Here is a 16,026-nt window from a genome sequence, read left to right on the forward strand (position 1 = left end):
TGGCTTCCGCCTGATGCTTTTGGAACATCGCTTCCCTCTTGTGGAACAGAATTTGTTGCTCATGATGACACAGATTCGGAGGATAGTTTTTCCCCCTTCCTGATGAAATTTCGGATACACTGTTTGTGGCAGTACAAATCCGCTCTAAACACGGCAGTTACATCTTCAAGATCACATGTCCGTGTAAAAACTTCATCCTGAAGTAAGGAAGCTGCCTGGAGGAACGATTCTGCTCTTTCTTTTTCAGATATTCGGTGCTTGGTGTACACGTTGTTATGTTTTGCATTGCCGCATACAAAACAGTTTTTTTGCGAAGAGATCGACGTCCTCTGACCGACATGCTGAATCTCGTGAGGCTGTTATTGACCGTCGTGACCGTTGGTCAGCAGACGAGGTACTCTGCCGTAGGCTGTGGTTAGCATTACCTGGGTCAGCTGCAGTGGAGCTGAAGTTTGATTGCCTAAGTTTTTCAAGTATCTTCTTATGTGTGTACTTTTTGTAACAGTCATTGCTAACATGATACGTAATTTTACTATGGTCAGCTTGCTTCAGTTTTTCAAAAACAATGTCCTTTCTAATGCTTGCTGATTCGATTATTCATGCCCCACCATTCTCTGTGCTCGTAGTTTCATGTTCAAGATCAGTCTTCTGACATATGATGCACTTCTCGGTATTGTTGGAGAGGGTCGGTGATGGCGATGTCATCCTCAGCCATTTACTTGGTAAATCAGCCATCTCATTTCCTGGAAAACAGAATGGGCTTGCAATTAAAATTTACAGTGTCCATAGTGGGGCCCCATTTCCAAACCACCAGCACTACTGTGCTATCTCGTGACATATTGATTAGGGCCCATAGAATCGCTATAGGCCAGACCTTTAGGTATTCCGTGGGTCTGATGTTCATGTAGTAAAGGGGAGGCTGACAGGGCATTATGTGCTGCTCCTAGGTTGTCGAACAACTTGCCGTAAACTGAGACAGATCAGTCGTCTTTGTGACAGAATTTACAGTGTCATCGATCACATGGATTTATTGAAGGTATTCTCCTCCATTCTTTGGGGACAATCGGCATGAATTTTATGCTGTACGGCAATGCTTTGCTATGTAATATGCATTCAATCAGTTAATATTTAGCACCATTGTTTAACTAATGTACTTTCCTGATGTAATTTCCATGAAAATCGATGATATGATTAGATGAGCTTCATGATGCCATGCGGACCGAAGTTTTAACTGGGGATTCCCACCTGGGAGTGCCCCAGGTATATTCCCCGTCCAGGCCAGCCTCTGTCACCCAGACGCAGCTTCGAATCTCGGGATTCGCACGGCGCCTGGGTCGCTTCGAAATATTTCTGTAATGAGAGGGGGTTTGCCTTGGCAACACCTCTCAATTCTATAGAGAGTGATTCCAGGACATTTATTCACAAAATGTTGACATTTTAAGTGAGTTGAACTTTTCGCCTCCGAATGGCCATTTTCGTTCTTTTTTCTAATTTCAGCAAGATATAAATTGGACCCCGAAGGGTTAATGTACATGTACATTTCCCAGCACTGGTTTTAAAAACTTACCTTTCTTATTTTGTACAAGAATTGATCAATAAATGAAAAAATCCATTCATTTACCTTATTTTGGGGGTCGTTTTAGTTTTTTAGGGTGCAGATTTTGGGAAAGAGTCAAATGATGTCATATTTTGACCTCTGGTGACCTTGAACTTCAACCAATCAGATCAGGCCTAGATTCATCCTATATGTGACTCTATAAGCTCAATTCTCAGTGGTAACATGTTACCATAGGTTGTTTTCTTGTGATGCTTTGTCAATTTGAATCTCCTCTACCCCTAACTTTTGCCACGGTTTTAGTCTCCAGCAATTCTGACAAAACCATGAATTCTGGGTTCACTGCCGGGTTTCAGGATGTCCACCCTCGCTCAAAATATGCCCAAGATGGTCCTCTATCCAAATCAGTAGAGTGATTTTGGGGCCCTTTTATGCCACTTTTTTCCCTTGGCTCCAGGACTATATGGAGCTGTTTGCAACATTAACATGTTTTCTAAAATTAGAGGTAATTTTTTGCATTTCACTCAGCACACGACGAATGGAAGGTGTTTTTAAATAATGATGTATATATATATATATATATATATATATATATATATATATATATATATATATATATATATATATATATATATATATATATATATATATATTAGAAGTTGTTCAACTTCTTTCATGCCACTTACCCATATTGGTTAATATTTTCAGAGAGTTGGAGAGATCATTGGTGAAAACAAGAATAAGAGCAGGGCCCAGAAATGCCACTTACCCACATACATACCATCTCATGTATTCATTTCGGTTTTTTGTGTCATGGGTTCTGTTCATTCCCTCACAATGCTTTACACACCACATGAAATGTTTATTCCCTCTCTCTCCATGAAAATAACTTTGTTGATGCTTACTCCACCAATGTCAACACATCTAAGTATTCTGATATTCCATTTTGATGGCTCTAAGAAGTGGGAAACATTCTCTTGGGTAAAGAAACATTAAACAGAGCAGAGATCTAAAATTGCCCAGTTTCTCTCCTATTTTGTTTGATTTACATTGATTGGAAATTTCAGTCTACTATGTGATTGCGATGTACCTACCACACCTACATCTGATCTGTAGTGCAGGAGAAATGTGGAACGGTGTTTACAGATGTTCCATTGGATGTGAATGGTGAGCAGAATGATGATGAGCAGCCAGACACAGTCCTTGTTGTCTTGAAGCAGGTTAGTTCATCAAACAACACTTCCATTTGTCTTTTTCTGAACTTGTTTCATAATACACAAGATTTTTCAACAATTCTATACAGAATTAAAAGTTTTTTTTATCTGAAAACAAACAAACATGAATTTCCGTTCCTTTCACAGATATGGCCATTTGCCGTGAATATTTTCGGCAGTGATGTTATCTTTATTTCATTATTCCCTGCTATTTGTGCTGATGTCGAGACATCACTCTCTCCTGCACAAAGTCCTTGGGGTAAGGAAATTTGTGATGTGGCTTAGATTTTTTTTATTTTTTATTTTATACATTGTCAAAGTTCGTATGAGAGCTTATACATAATGTACAGCAAGGGGGACATGAGAAAAGAGGGGTGTGAGAGGGAAGGACAAAACAGTAGGGAACAGACATTAGATCTGTGGAAGGGAGAGGATTGGGATGGGGAACACGGGGTATACAAGATGGACACCACAGGGACTTTCATGAAGGAACGCAGGGATTTTGAAGGAGGTGGGTTTGGAGTGGATGAATGTGGGTAGAAAAGATTGTGGTTTAGGATGGGGGAAGATAAGAGGTGGTGGTGAACAGCTGTTTGAAGGCCTGGAGGGAAGAATGGGATTGAAGAAAGTTTGGGAGTTTTTTTGGCCCAAAGACTCAGCCTCACCACGGGAGATATCAATGATCCTAAATGTCTTGGTTTCCACAGCATGAAGCCGAGAAAGGTGAGGCAGGAGCACTAGCCCAAAGGGGAGAGCAGTACTCCACCAGGTTGAGGACAAAACTTTGTATGTGGTTATGAGCTCAGGTGGGCCGAGGAAGGACTTTGCACAACAGAGGATTCCCACTCAGTGACTGGCTTTCTCAGCCAGGTTGGAAATGTGGCTTTCCCAGGAAAGATTATGGCAGATAGTGAGACCCAGCAGCTTGAATGAAAGGACTTTTTCCAGAGGATTGTTGTGAAAGTAGATGGGGTGCTTTTCTGAATGCTTCTTTTGGAAAGACAGTGAGAGTGTGAGATTTGTCAGTATTGAAAGACATGTTCCACGTGTTGGACCAGTTTGTGATGTTATCCAGATCTGCAGAGAGCGAAGAAGCTGCTGCTTGCTGGTCTGAGGGATGACAGACGGTATGGCAGAGGGTGGAGTAATCAGCAAAGAGATGGAGAGGATTTTCCAGAGTCGGAGAGATCATTGGTGAAAACCAGAAAAAGAACAGGGCCCAGAAATTTAGACAGTGAATTGTTTAACTTTTATGAGATTGTCTGAGAATGCATTTTTACAAACCACTTTCAAAATCAAGAAAAGAGCAATAGGTAAACTAGATATCTGCTATTGTTAAGGGTAAGCCTCTCCAATCTTACCCTTGGCAATCACTCGAGTTACCCTTGGCCCACAATCCAAAAATGGCATATTTTGTTTGGACTGACGTATGAACTTGACATTGAGCATTTATGGATAGATTTTAAATTAAGTACTTGTGCCGCCATCTACAGTCGATCTCCACATCAAGAAAATTGGGGGAAAGTTATTTAAGTTATGGTAAAAAACAGGTGTTTTTTGTTTTATTAGGTCACAATCCAAAAAATGTAGGTCAAAGACAAGAATGAAGTATCAGTTGCACAACTTCAATGCAGGTAAACTATTATGATCGAAGAACATCTTGGAAGGTGAAGTGGTCATTGTGATTACACATTGGCAATATTGAGCGATCACAAATAATATCTTTTTTGTTTTTTTTTTCAGACCACCATTTGACCTTGATCTTAAACTCACAGGGGTATACTGTTAATAAACTGTAAATCCATCTTGCTGTCGTCTATCTAGTGAGGGCAATTTTATTCTGATTGGACAACCTTAGTTGTCTTATGGTGAATAATGTTATTATATCTCTAATTTTGCCTTGATCAGAAAAATGATGTCAAGGTCAAAATTTTTTTTTGTCATCCTCGCATACTCTCTTTTCACATTGTTGATGCAAAATTTCTTTTCAAATTTCCCAGCCGGCTCCAGATACTGCTCGAAAATTTGGAGTGCAGGAAAAAAAATATATTCTAAATGGTGGTTTTGTACTCCTTGGGGTATAAAATTCTGAGGTCCCATAAAAAATATCACCAGTGTCTGAAGGAAGTGGTTCTTTTTGGCATTTTATTGGCAAAGCCTAGAAACGAATGAAACTCATCAGAATTATCCTTTCGGACCGATGTAGAATTTTCCTTTAGAATTACCCTTTAGATCCATGTAGAAATACCCTTTAGAACCCATTAGAATTACCCTTTCAAAACCATATAGAATTACCCTTTAGATCCCTGTAGAATTAACTTTTAACCCATTAGAATTACCCTTTAGGACCCTGTAGAATTCGGCTTTAGAATTACCCTTTAGAATCTTCAAGAACTACACTTTAGAACCGTTTAGAATTTAACACGGTGGGTTAGAAAGGTTATTCTTCATTTTTGAAGGATGGAAGGACAGATGGAAGGAAGGACATATCCATATATGAAGCAGCTTCACTGCTTAAATATTGAGGGTGCTAATTGCAGAAGCAAACCCTACAACAGCGATAAGCCTCCCCTTATCCTACACGGGGATGCTTAAATATAATAAACCACAACTTACATGCTGTAACCAAAGGAGCATGCACATCTTTGGTGCATAAAAAATAGGTTGTAGTTTGTGATATTATTATTATTATTAGCAGTAGTAGTATTATTATTCTTTCCCTTTACCAATGGGTGAGGTCCAACGGTACCAATCTTCTCCCCTGCCTTAACCACAATACTTCTCCACTTCCTCTTATCCTCGGCCATCTCTCTCCACTATCCGACCACCTTCACCTTATTGATATCCCTCCTCACACAATATTCCCATCTCAACTGAGGCCTACCTCTTTTCCTACGACCTTACTCCCTCAACCTATTCTCACTTCCTCCATCTGCAGCAAGTGTTCAGCCCACTTCAGCTGGCTTTTTACCAATCTCCCCATCAAGCTCATCTGCACACGAATCTCCTCCCTCAGTTCATCAATCCTTTTATCCACCATCTTCATCTCCATAATCCTCCTGACCTAGATGTTCTCGCAAACCTGCAAACTCTGTTGTTGTCTCAATGTGAGTGCCACAATTTTGAGACTATTAAAGTAGTCCCACAAGTCACCATAACTTTCCCTTTCAATTTACTTGATATTGTCACAGGTCTTGTCAGTTAGGTTAATCCCCCCAACCCAATTGTGGTGGAAGTGAGGTTAATAACGACCAGGTCTATATCGCCAAGCAGTTTTCCTCAGGAGGCGGACATGTGATGCTTAGAGGTTATGGTGCATGGGAGGGGCAGGACGGCACGGGCAGAGCAAAGGAAGAACAGCACAGATGGATGCACACACAGCACAAGGGGGTTAGACGCAAACCTACTACCGATACACGGACACAGAAACTTTAAATAAACGGGGATTTATTGGAAATAGAAGAAATATGTACAAGGGTAATAATTCAAAAAGTAAAAATAATACATGAAGTAAATTAAGGTCTAAAGTTGAGGCACCTCGACACATGGACACTAATACAGAAAAGGGGAAAACAAAATAAAAGCAAATCCTCCCTTTATTCTTGCACTTAGCTTGGTCCATAGATGGTCTCAATTGAACTTTCGGATCATCCTGCATTGGAAGATGCACCTCAAAAAGGCGTAGAGCCGCTCTCTGGACAGGAAACATATGTGAGGTAATTTGTGAGGTGGTATTCAACACCAGGGCTCACCAACTGCCATGTGACCTCTTCGTCGATCGTGCTTACTGACACCACTGCTTTGCTACCGTCTTTCATATCATTCTTCACCTTATCCAAAGCTCTCCTTGACCTCCCCATCCTCTTCCAAACTTTCTTCTTCTCCCCAAATGCTTTTGCTACTTCTTTTCTCTGTCCAACATACCTGATTTCTGCCTTCAATCAATGATGTATCCTTCCCTGATGTCCTTCCACACAAAACTTACTGCAATTCCCCTAAACACTTTTCTGTACTTCTTCCACTCGTCCCCCAGACTTCTAGCTTTTTCGCTAAGTTATTCATATCTGGCCCTCAACCTCTGCTTGTAATCTATGGCGATGTTGTCCCTGCACTTCCCCTATCATCAAATCACCTTCTAACCTTTGGTCTTAACCTCCCTTCTTTTCTTCAGGCTTATAACAAACACCACCAGCTTGTGCTGGTGCTTACATTCCCTTCCAACACTGCCTTACAATCTTTCATCCCTAGAACTGTCCCTTTCTCACTATCAACAAATCCTGTTCCGTTCAATGCTGTCCAGACCTGCAAATAATTTTGTTGCTGTCCCGTTTCTGAAAGAATTAACGAGCTATAGTCATTCTATATCTTGTCACCAGCTCCGGACCCTCTCTATTCCTTGTTCCCAAACCAAATATACTGATGCATTCCTCTTCACCTGGTTCTGTTACCCCGACATGCGTGTTTCAGTCCACTACAATGTACATCATCACGTCCAGCTCAACCATTCCCATCATCCTCTCCAGAGTGACCCTAAACTCATATTTTTCTGCCACAGTTCATCCCGTTTCTGGCCCATAAATCCACATAACACACACCATTTGCATCTATATCACCAAACATGTCATAACTATCCGTCCCTCCCCTATTTCCACTCTGACCACTGGCTTACTGATTTCTTCCGATGTTATTTTTCCCACGCCATTACTCCCTCCATCCAATCCCACGTGCAAGAGGGTATATCCTCCTATGAGATGCCTCGCCCTGTCTCTCTCTTTCTCACACACACACACACACACACACACACACACACACACACACACACACACACACACACACACACACACACACACACACACACACACACACACACGCACACACGCACACACACACACACACACACACATGCACACACACACACACACACACACACCTCTTTCACCACTCACCCTCCCCCCTTTTTTCTCATTTACACATTCTATACTCGATTTGTGCTGGTGCTGACAACCCCCACCCGACTAACTTCGACTAAATTCTACTCACTCCTCCCCATACTTGACTCACTGCCCAACCTCCACCCCTCGTTTCTCTCCCCTGACCTCACTCCATTCTATCCCTTTCCTCTCCTCCTCCCCCTCGTCTGTCTCCCCTTGCTCCCCATTTTCCTTCATAGTAAATGCTTTTTAAAAGTAAATTTTCCAAAGTATAAAAGAGTAAAATTTTCAAAGTAAATACATTTAATATTTTTCACAATTAATTCTCACCACTTACTTTGACCCTCAACTCCCTCGCATGTTCCTCGACACCCCTCCCCCCACCATGCGCGATCCTGCTCAACAACCCCCATGCGTTCTCCCTCTAAACCCCCGTGCGACCCCCCTTGACGCACTCCACGTGATCCTCCTCGTCACCTACTGCTCAATCCTCCTCGACACCTGCTGTGTGATCCTCCATGACACTCCACCATGTGGTCCTCCTCGACACTACCCACATGATCCTCCTCGACCACCCCTGCTTGATCCTCCTCAACACCCCCCCCTTCCCATGCAGTCCTGCTCAACACCCACTACACATTCCTCCTCGACACCCACTTCTCGATCCTACTCGACATAACCTGCATGGTCCTCCTCGACTTCCTCCCTGCGATCCCCGTCGACACACCAAGTGTGATCCTACTCAACACCTACTGCTCAATGCTCCTTGACACCTCCCATGTGATGCTCCATGACACTGCCCCATGCGTTCCTCCTCAACACCCACCAAGCGATCCTCCTCGACACCCACCACACGATCCTCCTCGACACCCACTGCTCGATTCTCCTCGACACCCCCAATGTGATCCTCCTTGACACCACCCAGGCGATCTTCCACCCACCAAGAGATCCTCCTTGACACCACCAATGTGACCCTCCTGTGGTGGAAAATAACTCAATTTCTACAAGTTGGATCAGCATACATACGGAGAATCTTTAATTTCATATATACCTTGGAAGAAGATTGAATGATTCACTGAAACATTCGAATGGAATTCAATGAAACAAAAGCCCGAAGCAATTCTTCTTAAACCCAATTTGACATTTCAAAGAATGGGAGGGTGAGAAGCATGAGGCACAATAACTCAAAACTGCAATATATTTCCACTTTGGGTGAGAGAGAGAGAGAATGACACAATCATGGCAAAAGTTTGTAGTATTATCAACCAGGTCACACTGTTTCATAGTAAGATATTCCTTTTATCTATATGTAGGTCAAAAGACTCTTGGGGAAAGGGAAACATTACTGTCAGCCAATTCGACTGTAGCACAAAAATTAAATTTATAAAGTACCAGCAACAATTATAATTGAGAGTACATGAATATAATTATTTTTATTCCACCCCCCCCCCCCATTTTTTCATATCAGGAAAAATTAGAATAACTATATTACACATGATCCTAGAGGAGAAAATATATCCCTTACACAAGTTCAAATAATAATGGCAGCGAGCACTCAGAGGAGAAGAATGCTGGACAAAGACGTTTTCAGTAGTGTCCCAGCCTAGTTAGTGAGGGTGTTTCCATTTAATTAATGGCGTGTTCATCATCATGTTTCACAAATCGAAAAGACGTGCTACCCGAGGCCAGAAGATAAGCGGGTCAGGGTGTTTATGGAGCAGCACCCAACCGGAAACACAGTCTAAGCACTGCTTGAGCTGCAGAGAAGGTAGATGTTGGCAGGTACGAGCTTGGGCCCGACACTGGGATGCAGATGACAATGGGTTGAAGGAGACTTCAAGGACACGAGATGTGACACAGAGATCCAGCCCCAGCAGAGTTTGGGGCCTCCTCGCCACAGTTCATGCAATCAGCTTTGATTCACTAAGAGAGCTGTGCACGTTGGAGGCAGCCATGATGGCTGCATAAGCCCAACCCACACCATTGAGCACATGTTGCAGATGACTCACCGTATGGACCTTCAGGACCTTCAATGTGTGTTGTGTGACTAAGGCAAGTTCACAATGTATCTGCAGAGCAGCAATTTGCGAGTGTGGTCGGTGTCATTCTCCCAGGCAGGCACCATGCAACGGCGACGTTAAGTCTTTGCCCTGCCGTGCTTTGACTTGTCCAACCTTCTCTTCAGTGGGTTTTTCTGTTTTTTCCTTCTAACATGTTAATCTTTTCTCCTCAGGAAGGGGGTAGTGTCATGATCACATGTTGAATGCCCATTCACCAAAATCTTGGTTCTCCCCATCATCCAATGTTTTGGTGGAAGTTGTTCCAAAGCTTCATTTGACAAAATTGTGTTCTACATCATTCAAATGCTCTCAACATTCCGAAACAAACAAATTCAAGGTTAAGCATCTAACGTACATTACATGTGTCAAATTTTTACCCTTTCCTTTCCTTTTTTTTCTTCACACCTAAATGACATGCTAAAATGTAAAAAAAATCAGTTGTATGTATATTCAAAAACATTCACCTCATTTTCTATTTCTGCAATTTGCAATTTCTGCAATATTTCCAATTTACAATCAAGAATTATTTTCACCATCCTCCAAAAATCCCTTCTACTGCAGAAAAATATTCCATCTTCTGTACAATAATTATGAAAGTTAGCTCCTTCTTCTTCAATTTTCATTCACAAGCAGTTCCAGAGCAACTCTCATTATTTATTTATTTATTTCCAGCTATCTTAGCACTTCTGTACTGATGAAAGATGGTCATGTCAGTGTTAGAAATACCTCAACTTACTTAAAGGTCCCCTGACATGCAGAAGTACTGAAATTTCATTTATATATGTCCTATAGGAGTTTTTCATCATGATTTCAGATCTGACAATGTTTTTTTCACAATACTCATTCTGTAAAATGTAAAATTAAAAAAACAAACCTCTTCGGGAACGGCCTTAAAAATTTTCCTGAAAGGGGCGTAACCCACATGACGTCAACTACAGGATTACAAAAGCTGCACGTTAATTACTCGGGTTGGTGGTCTACGGGATTCTATTGGCTTGCTATGTGTTTCCACATTTGATTGGTCGACTCAATCGCTTCGTTCATTTCTGCTTTAAAAAAAAATCGAACATTTGGTTTTGAATAATGGATGGCATGGACTTTGATTTGTCTGGTAACGACAGTGAGTGTGAGAGAAATGAAGGATTTTGGTCTGAATCACATGGAGAATTGTCGGATAACATAGTCGCGGGAGGTGAAGTTCAGGCAGCTGGAAATGAAATACGGCCTTACCAGTTCGAGCCCGAAGCAGGACAAGCAGAGGAAAATGGCGATGAAATTCCTGGAGTTCATGATGATCAGGAGGACATCGAAGGAAGACTCGGAAATAACAGCTGGTTAGACTAAATTATATTCGTAATTCAATAATGTAAATTCGACTTGCATACTGCTCGATATCAGAAATATTTCAGTGAGGTGACTTGAACAGCACAGCGCAGCAGACATGTTGCACTGCGGCAAATGAATTGCAAGCAAGGCCAGCCCCATGTCATCGGCCGTATCTCTCTGCGCATAAAACGAAGCAATCTCACTGTCCGGATACGATGAAAACTTGTGTGCAGAACACACCTTGCAATACAATTGTCTTGAGTAGTCCGATAAATCTGACGTTCTGTTGCATTTTTATTTATTTTATTCCTACTGTCATCATATAGCACCATTAGAAAACAATGAAGAAAAGAGAATAATAAAATAAAGCTACAGCACATCAGATTTATCGGCCTAGACGTCAGACGACGGATTTATCGGCCTAGTCGGATGGATGACGGATTTATCGGACTAGTCGGATGGACGACGTATTTTTCGGACTAGTCGAGATTCTAGAGTTGACCAGTAACTTGTATTAGCATGCACGCAATGTATAAGTCAATGTGTAAGAGTCCCGAGGCTATGAGGCCGTGTAATAGGACAGATAAATTTGTCTTTCATAGTTGTGCAAACATTGTTTTCCCTTTTCTTTTATTACAACATTTTGGCTAAATCTTAATGAATAGCATGCCAATGAAAGCAGTACCTTCACTTTAGATGTCCATATTCTCTGACGATTATCATCTTTCGGGAATACATGAAGGCTTACACCGTCTTTGCTTGTATTGCTGCATCCTGCTACGATACATCTTGCAGGCATTTTCGAAAGTACGGCTAAAACTCTTAAAAAACCTTCGCAAAACAATCACTGGAATTAAGACGATCACAGAGATTGCACTAACATGTGCAAAATGCATTATTATGTACTTTATAAGGTCATTTAAGTTGCGCGACATCTCGACTCTTGAGTCAATCCACTCTGTGTGAGTTACTGTATGTGACGTCACGCTGCGATTCGCTGAAGTCATTTTTTTTTGGGGCGGGGCACAGCAAGTTGTGAAAGGCTCCAGAAATGATCGAAATATTGCTCTAATTATCCCATTTAAAAAAAAAACATGGGTGATTTCTTAACTAAGAAGGTCAAGTTAGTAGACAAATAACAAGAAAGTTTTGCATGTCAGGGGACCTTTAAGTCAAGATACAAGAAGTACCACTTAATCAAAAATAACGCAACTGCCCAATTAATCAGAAAACAAATAAAATAGTTATGTTTGTGGCATCATTTCACTATTTTCAAAAATATAATTCTTACACTCTGATTGATTTAATATTCATTTCACAAGCTAATGCCCTCTGTACTCGGCTTGATTGTTGTTTTTCTTTTTGTTTTGTCTTGTCACAAAATATGGAGGCATTCTACTTAAATTACAGTTTGTCCAATACCAGCTACTAATCAGTGAGAGCAATACAATTACAACACATGGTACAATTCCCAATTCCGTGAATTGATTTCATAATTTCTGTTTGTCTAGCCATTCTTTCCATTATTGTTATGTAAATACCATTCTGATTTCCCTCATACATTTATTTTCCCTTACAGTTAACTTCTGATCCCTAATATATCATGTTGACCAATCTGTCGATCAATTTAATAACACAGACCCTCCTTCAATATCATGTAATTACCTCAACTTAATATATTATCTCGATTCAATGCTCAATAACTTTTTTTACCCCCAATTAATAGATCAACAAGGTTCATAGCTACAGTGGTTGACAATATATCAATTAATCAATATAAGTAATCAATAACCAATGGTGTACCGTACTGTGATATTACTGATCATTTACGTGTACCCGAGTTACTAATTTTAAATTGTCCCACTGTTCCAAAAGTGTGGACACTACGATACTTGTATGATAATGGTTTCTCAATGTGTAATTCCAAAACAAACTTGGTATTAATGATAACCCAAAGAAACATGATGGTTCAAATACCATGATGAATTGTAATGAAGAAAAGGACAATGAACACAAAAATCTTGTGCCTCCAGTGTTCTCAATGACTTCTTTTTTCCTTTTATGAGCTGATTCTGAAATTAATTAACTAATTCACCATACACAACTTCCATTAGTTACTGACTGTTCCCCATGTTTATGCATGTGACAACAAATCCGGTGCATGCAAACATAATCACGAGTATCACTACAATACAGGTCAAAGCACACTGGTAATTCAAACCTAGGTTGTTATAATTGCAATAATTAACAGGAGTAATTAAACAAGTAGCATGGCTATCATTGTTGTCACAGAGCGAGTCTTTTGGAAGTCATTCTCGGGCTCTCAGCTCTGCAAACTCCCCCTTAGTAGGAGTTCCACGCCACTTGGCCTTGACATTTTTCAGCAGTGCGAGTTTCCGAGCTGCGGACCACACTTTGGCTGCAGAGCGTCCATTTGGAAACATTTGGGAACAAAACTTGTCAACATGGTTAAGAGATACAAAATTTCTCCAAACAGTTTATACACTACCAAATTCTATCGTTGTTTCATCGATCCCTGATGAGCGTCCATTTATTTTATGGTCAATGGAGCTGAAAAATCTCGAAAAATCTGTCACCAACCTTTCTCATCACTATTCGGAATTCCATCAACATTTTAAATCTTTGACATTGTCCAATTCTTTTATCCACTTCTCTCTCACCGATGCAGCAAAATCCTGCAATATCCCATCACACTTACTGTAGCCATTTAATGACTTGTTGTGACCTATTAAATACAAATCCATTCCTTTATCAAAACAATTCATTACAATTTGCACCTCTGTTTTTAAACAGGTGTACAAAAATTGTCAAGTCATTTGTCAAAGTTGAGTCACCAGGTGAAAGGCACTCCAAATTGCAGCTCAAAACACTCCGTCTGTTTTACCTTGCTGTAGGGGAAGCATGGCAGGATTTGAACGTAGTGGGGACCGTTAGGTTCAAACTCTTCCTAAGAAGGGCATTATTTATCCAATTCTGTTTAAACAGCTTTATGGTCTATCAGTGTGACAATAAAAACAAAATTGTAATCAAATTAAACGATTTATGTATTAACCTGAAAAATAGAGGCACATATAAAGCCACCAGAGATGTTTATGCTTTCTGATATTCGTGCCGGCAGCTGACCTAGCAGACAAGTGTGCCAAGGAGTGTTCCTTTGATAAGGCCTGCATGACTGTGTGTGTTCAAGGACCACAGATAGCCCGTATGCACTTGTCTAAGGAGGACTCAGACGAAGAGCCAGTCTAAGGAGCATTAGCTTTATCTGTACTTTAACCCAATTTTATTCACCACTTGATGTACTTGCTTCACGGATCACGCATTATTTGCAAGTAATTTTGCCTGCCTGAATCGATCAAAGGGTTACACTGGGTGGTTTGCCATTGCCATTTAGAGATGAACGGAGACAGCACACCGAGTTTAACGTCCATCAGAGGGATCATGGATCATCTGTGAATTTCCCGACATGCTAAACACCAATAGCGAGTTTAGGAGAGGGTTGTGACTTTAAAGTTCACATTTACCTGAAAATCTTGTGTGGTATAAATCCTCGTTCATCACAAGGTACCAAAATCATACACAACGACTTTAAAAACACTTTAAAATCATTCCAAATCACATTTCTACATTTATATCACATTTTTAAGTACAAAGGTTACGAATCAAATCAAAATTTTGGAAACATTTCTTCAAATTAAGACCTCAGCTTGCTGGGCTGAGCAATTGGAGGCAATTTAAATGGACCCAGTTCAGAATATATTTTACATTCACAATTGTCATTTCACAATTTATTCAAAATCCATATGGCTCTTAAATAAAGCTTAGACACTTGCTTCAGCATCTATCTGAGGCACGGCACACACATTCCACGCCACTTTTCTGCCGACAAAGTAGAGATTCCAGTTTAGTGTTGGCCTGTGCAGGGAAAGAATCTGTGGCCTTTGCGTTATCAAAGTGGCCAAGCCAAAGTGGTTTCTTGACTTAACATGTTGCATTATATTATTATTCTTCAACAACAGGTATTCAAATGGTACTCTTTGGAGGCCATCCATTTAATATGTATGCAACGTACAGTGTTGAAAGCCAAAATAGCATACAAGGTAATCAAACAGTGAGAAAGCCTGAGGTTTAATCCAATTTTACTCTCACGGTTTAACGACAACATGAAGGAGGGAATTCTTATATGGAACATACACAATATTCCATTCGTGCATCATCTAGCTGTTTTCAAGGCATAGTGTGATTCATGACTCAAGACACACTAAAATTACCTACCCAGTTGGGTGAATATTCAAAACAGCACCGAAACACATGTGTGCATACCTGAGGGATCATTTTCCGGAATGATAAGGATGTTTAAACAGCAGACAGAAGGGCTCACAATGCACACAACAAACATCCCTCTGCTCGAAGTCATGAGCCAGCCACCAAATCACAAACAGAAAAGTTCAAACACAGACTGCTTTAACTCTCTGCCTGAAGTTACACATTCAATTGATTCATTCTTTAGTTGTTGCAATATAATTTCTAACAAGACATTCATGTATGACATCGTACAGTAATCCACAGTTACTTATTGAGCTCACAATCGCTTCTAATTTGGATGTTCACCAAGATCAAATTCACACACACCACCTCTCTATCTGGTCTTAAAACATTCTAAATGGCATCCGCATTGCACTCCAAAGAGACCACACCACAATGCCAAGGCTCTGTCTTTCAATACAAGCTGGCATATACCCAGTTATTTGTGTACACGCCAAAGATGCCACAGCGGCTGAAGACTTTGTCGTCATCGTTTTCCTCTGGATTTGGCATGTGCACTTCACCTCATCCAGAGTCTTCACAGTATACGGTGACGACCAATCCTTATCTCCACTTTTTGTACTTATTCATTCCCATAAGCTTCATAGTTCACAATA

The 16,026-nt window shown here is 40.7% G+C and overlaps 1 protein-coding gene across 2 annotated transcripts in view; it reads left to right on the forward strand.

The window, feature by feature from the left end:
* LOC147035690 (equilibrative nucleoside transporter 1-like) overlaps nucleotides 1-16,026 on the forward strand; it is a 251,380-nt gene that overhangs the window by 206,360 nt on the left and 28,994 nt on the right. For both annotated transcript variants that reach the window (XM_085846842.1, XM_085846852.1), the window contains 2 exons: nucleotides 2,672-2,775; nucleotides 2,917-3,028. In XM_085846842.1, the coding sequence (XP_085702968.1) occupies nucleotides 2,672-2,775; nucleotides 2,917-3,028 (216 nt within the window). The remainder of the gene's footprint in view (nucleotides 1-2,671; nucleotides 2,776-2,916; nucleotides 3,029-16,026) is intronic.

Source organism: Eptatretus burgeri, chromosome 1 (genome assembly GCF_056783735.1).
Source record: "Eptatretus burgeri isolate ZD-2024b chromosome 1, Ebu_testis_v1, whole genome shotgun sequence".
In the NCBI taxonomy this organism is placed as follows: Eukaryota; Metazoa; Chordata; class Myxini; order Myxiniformes; family Myxinidae; genus Eptatretus; species Eptatretus burgeri.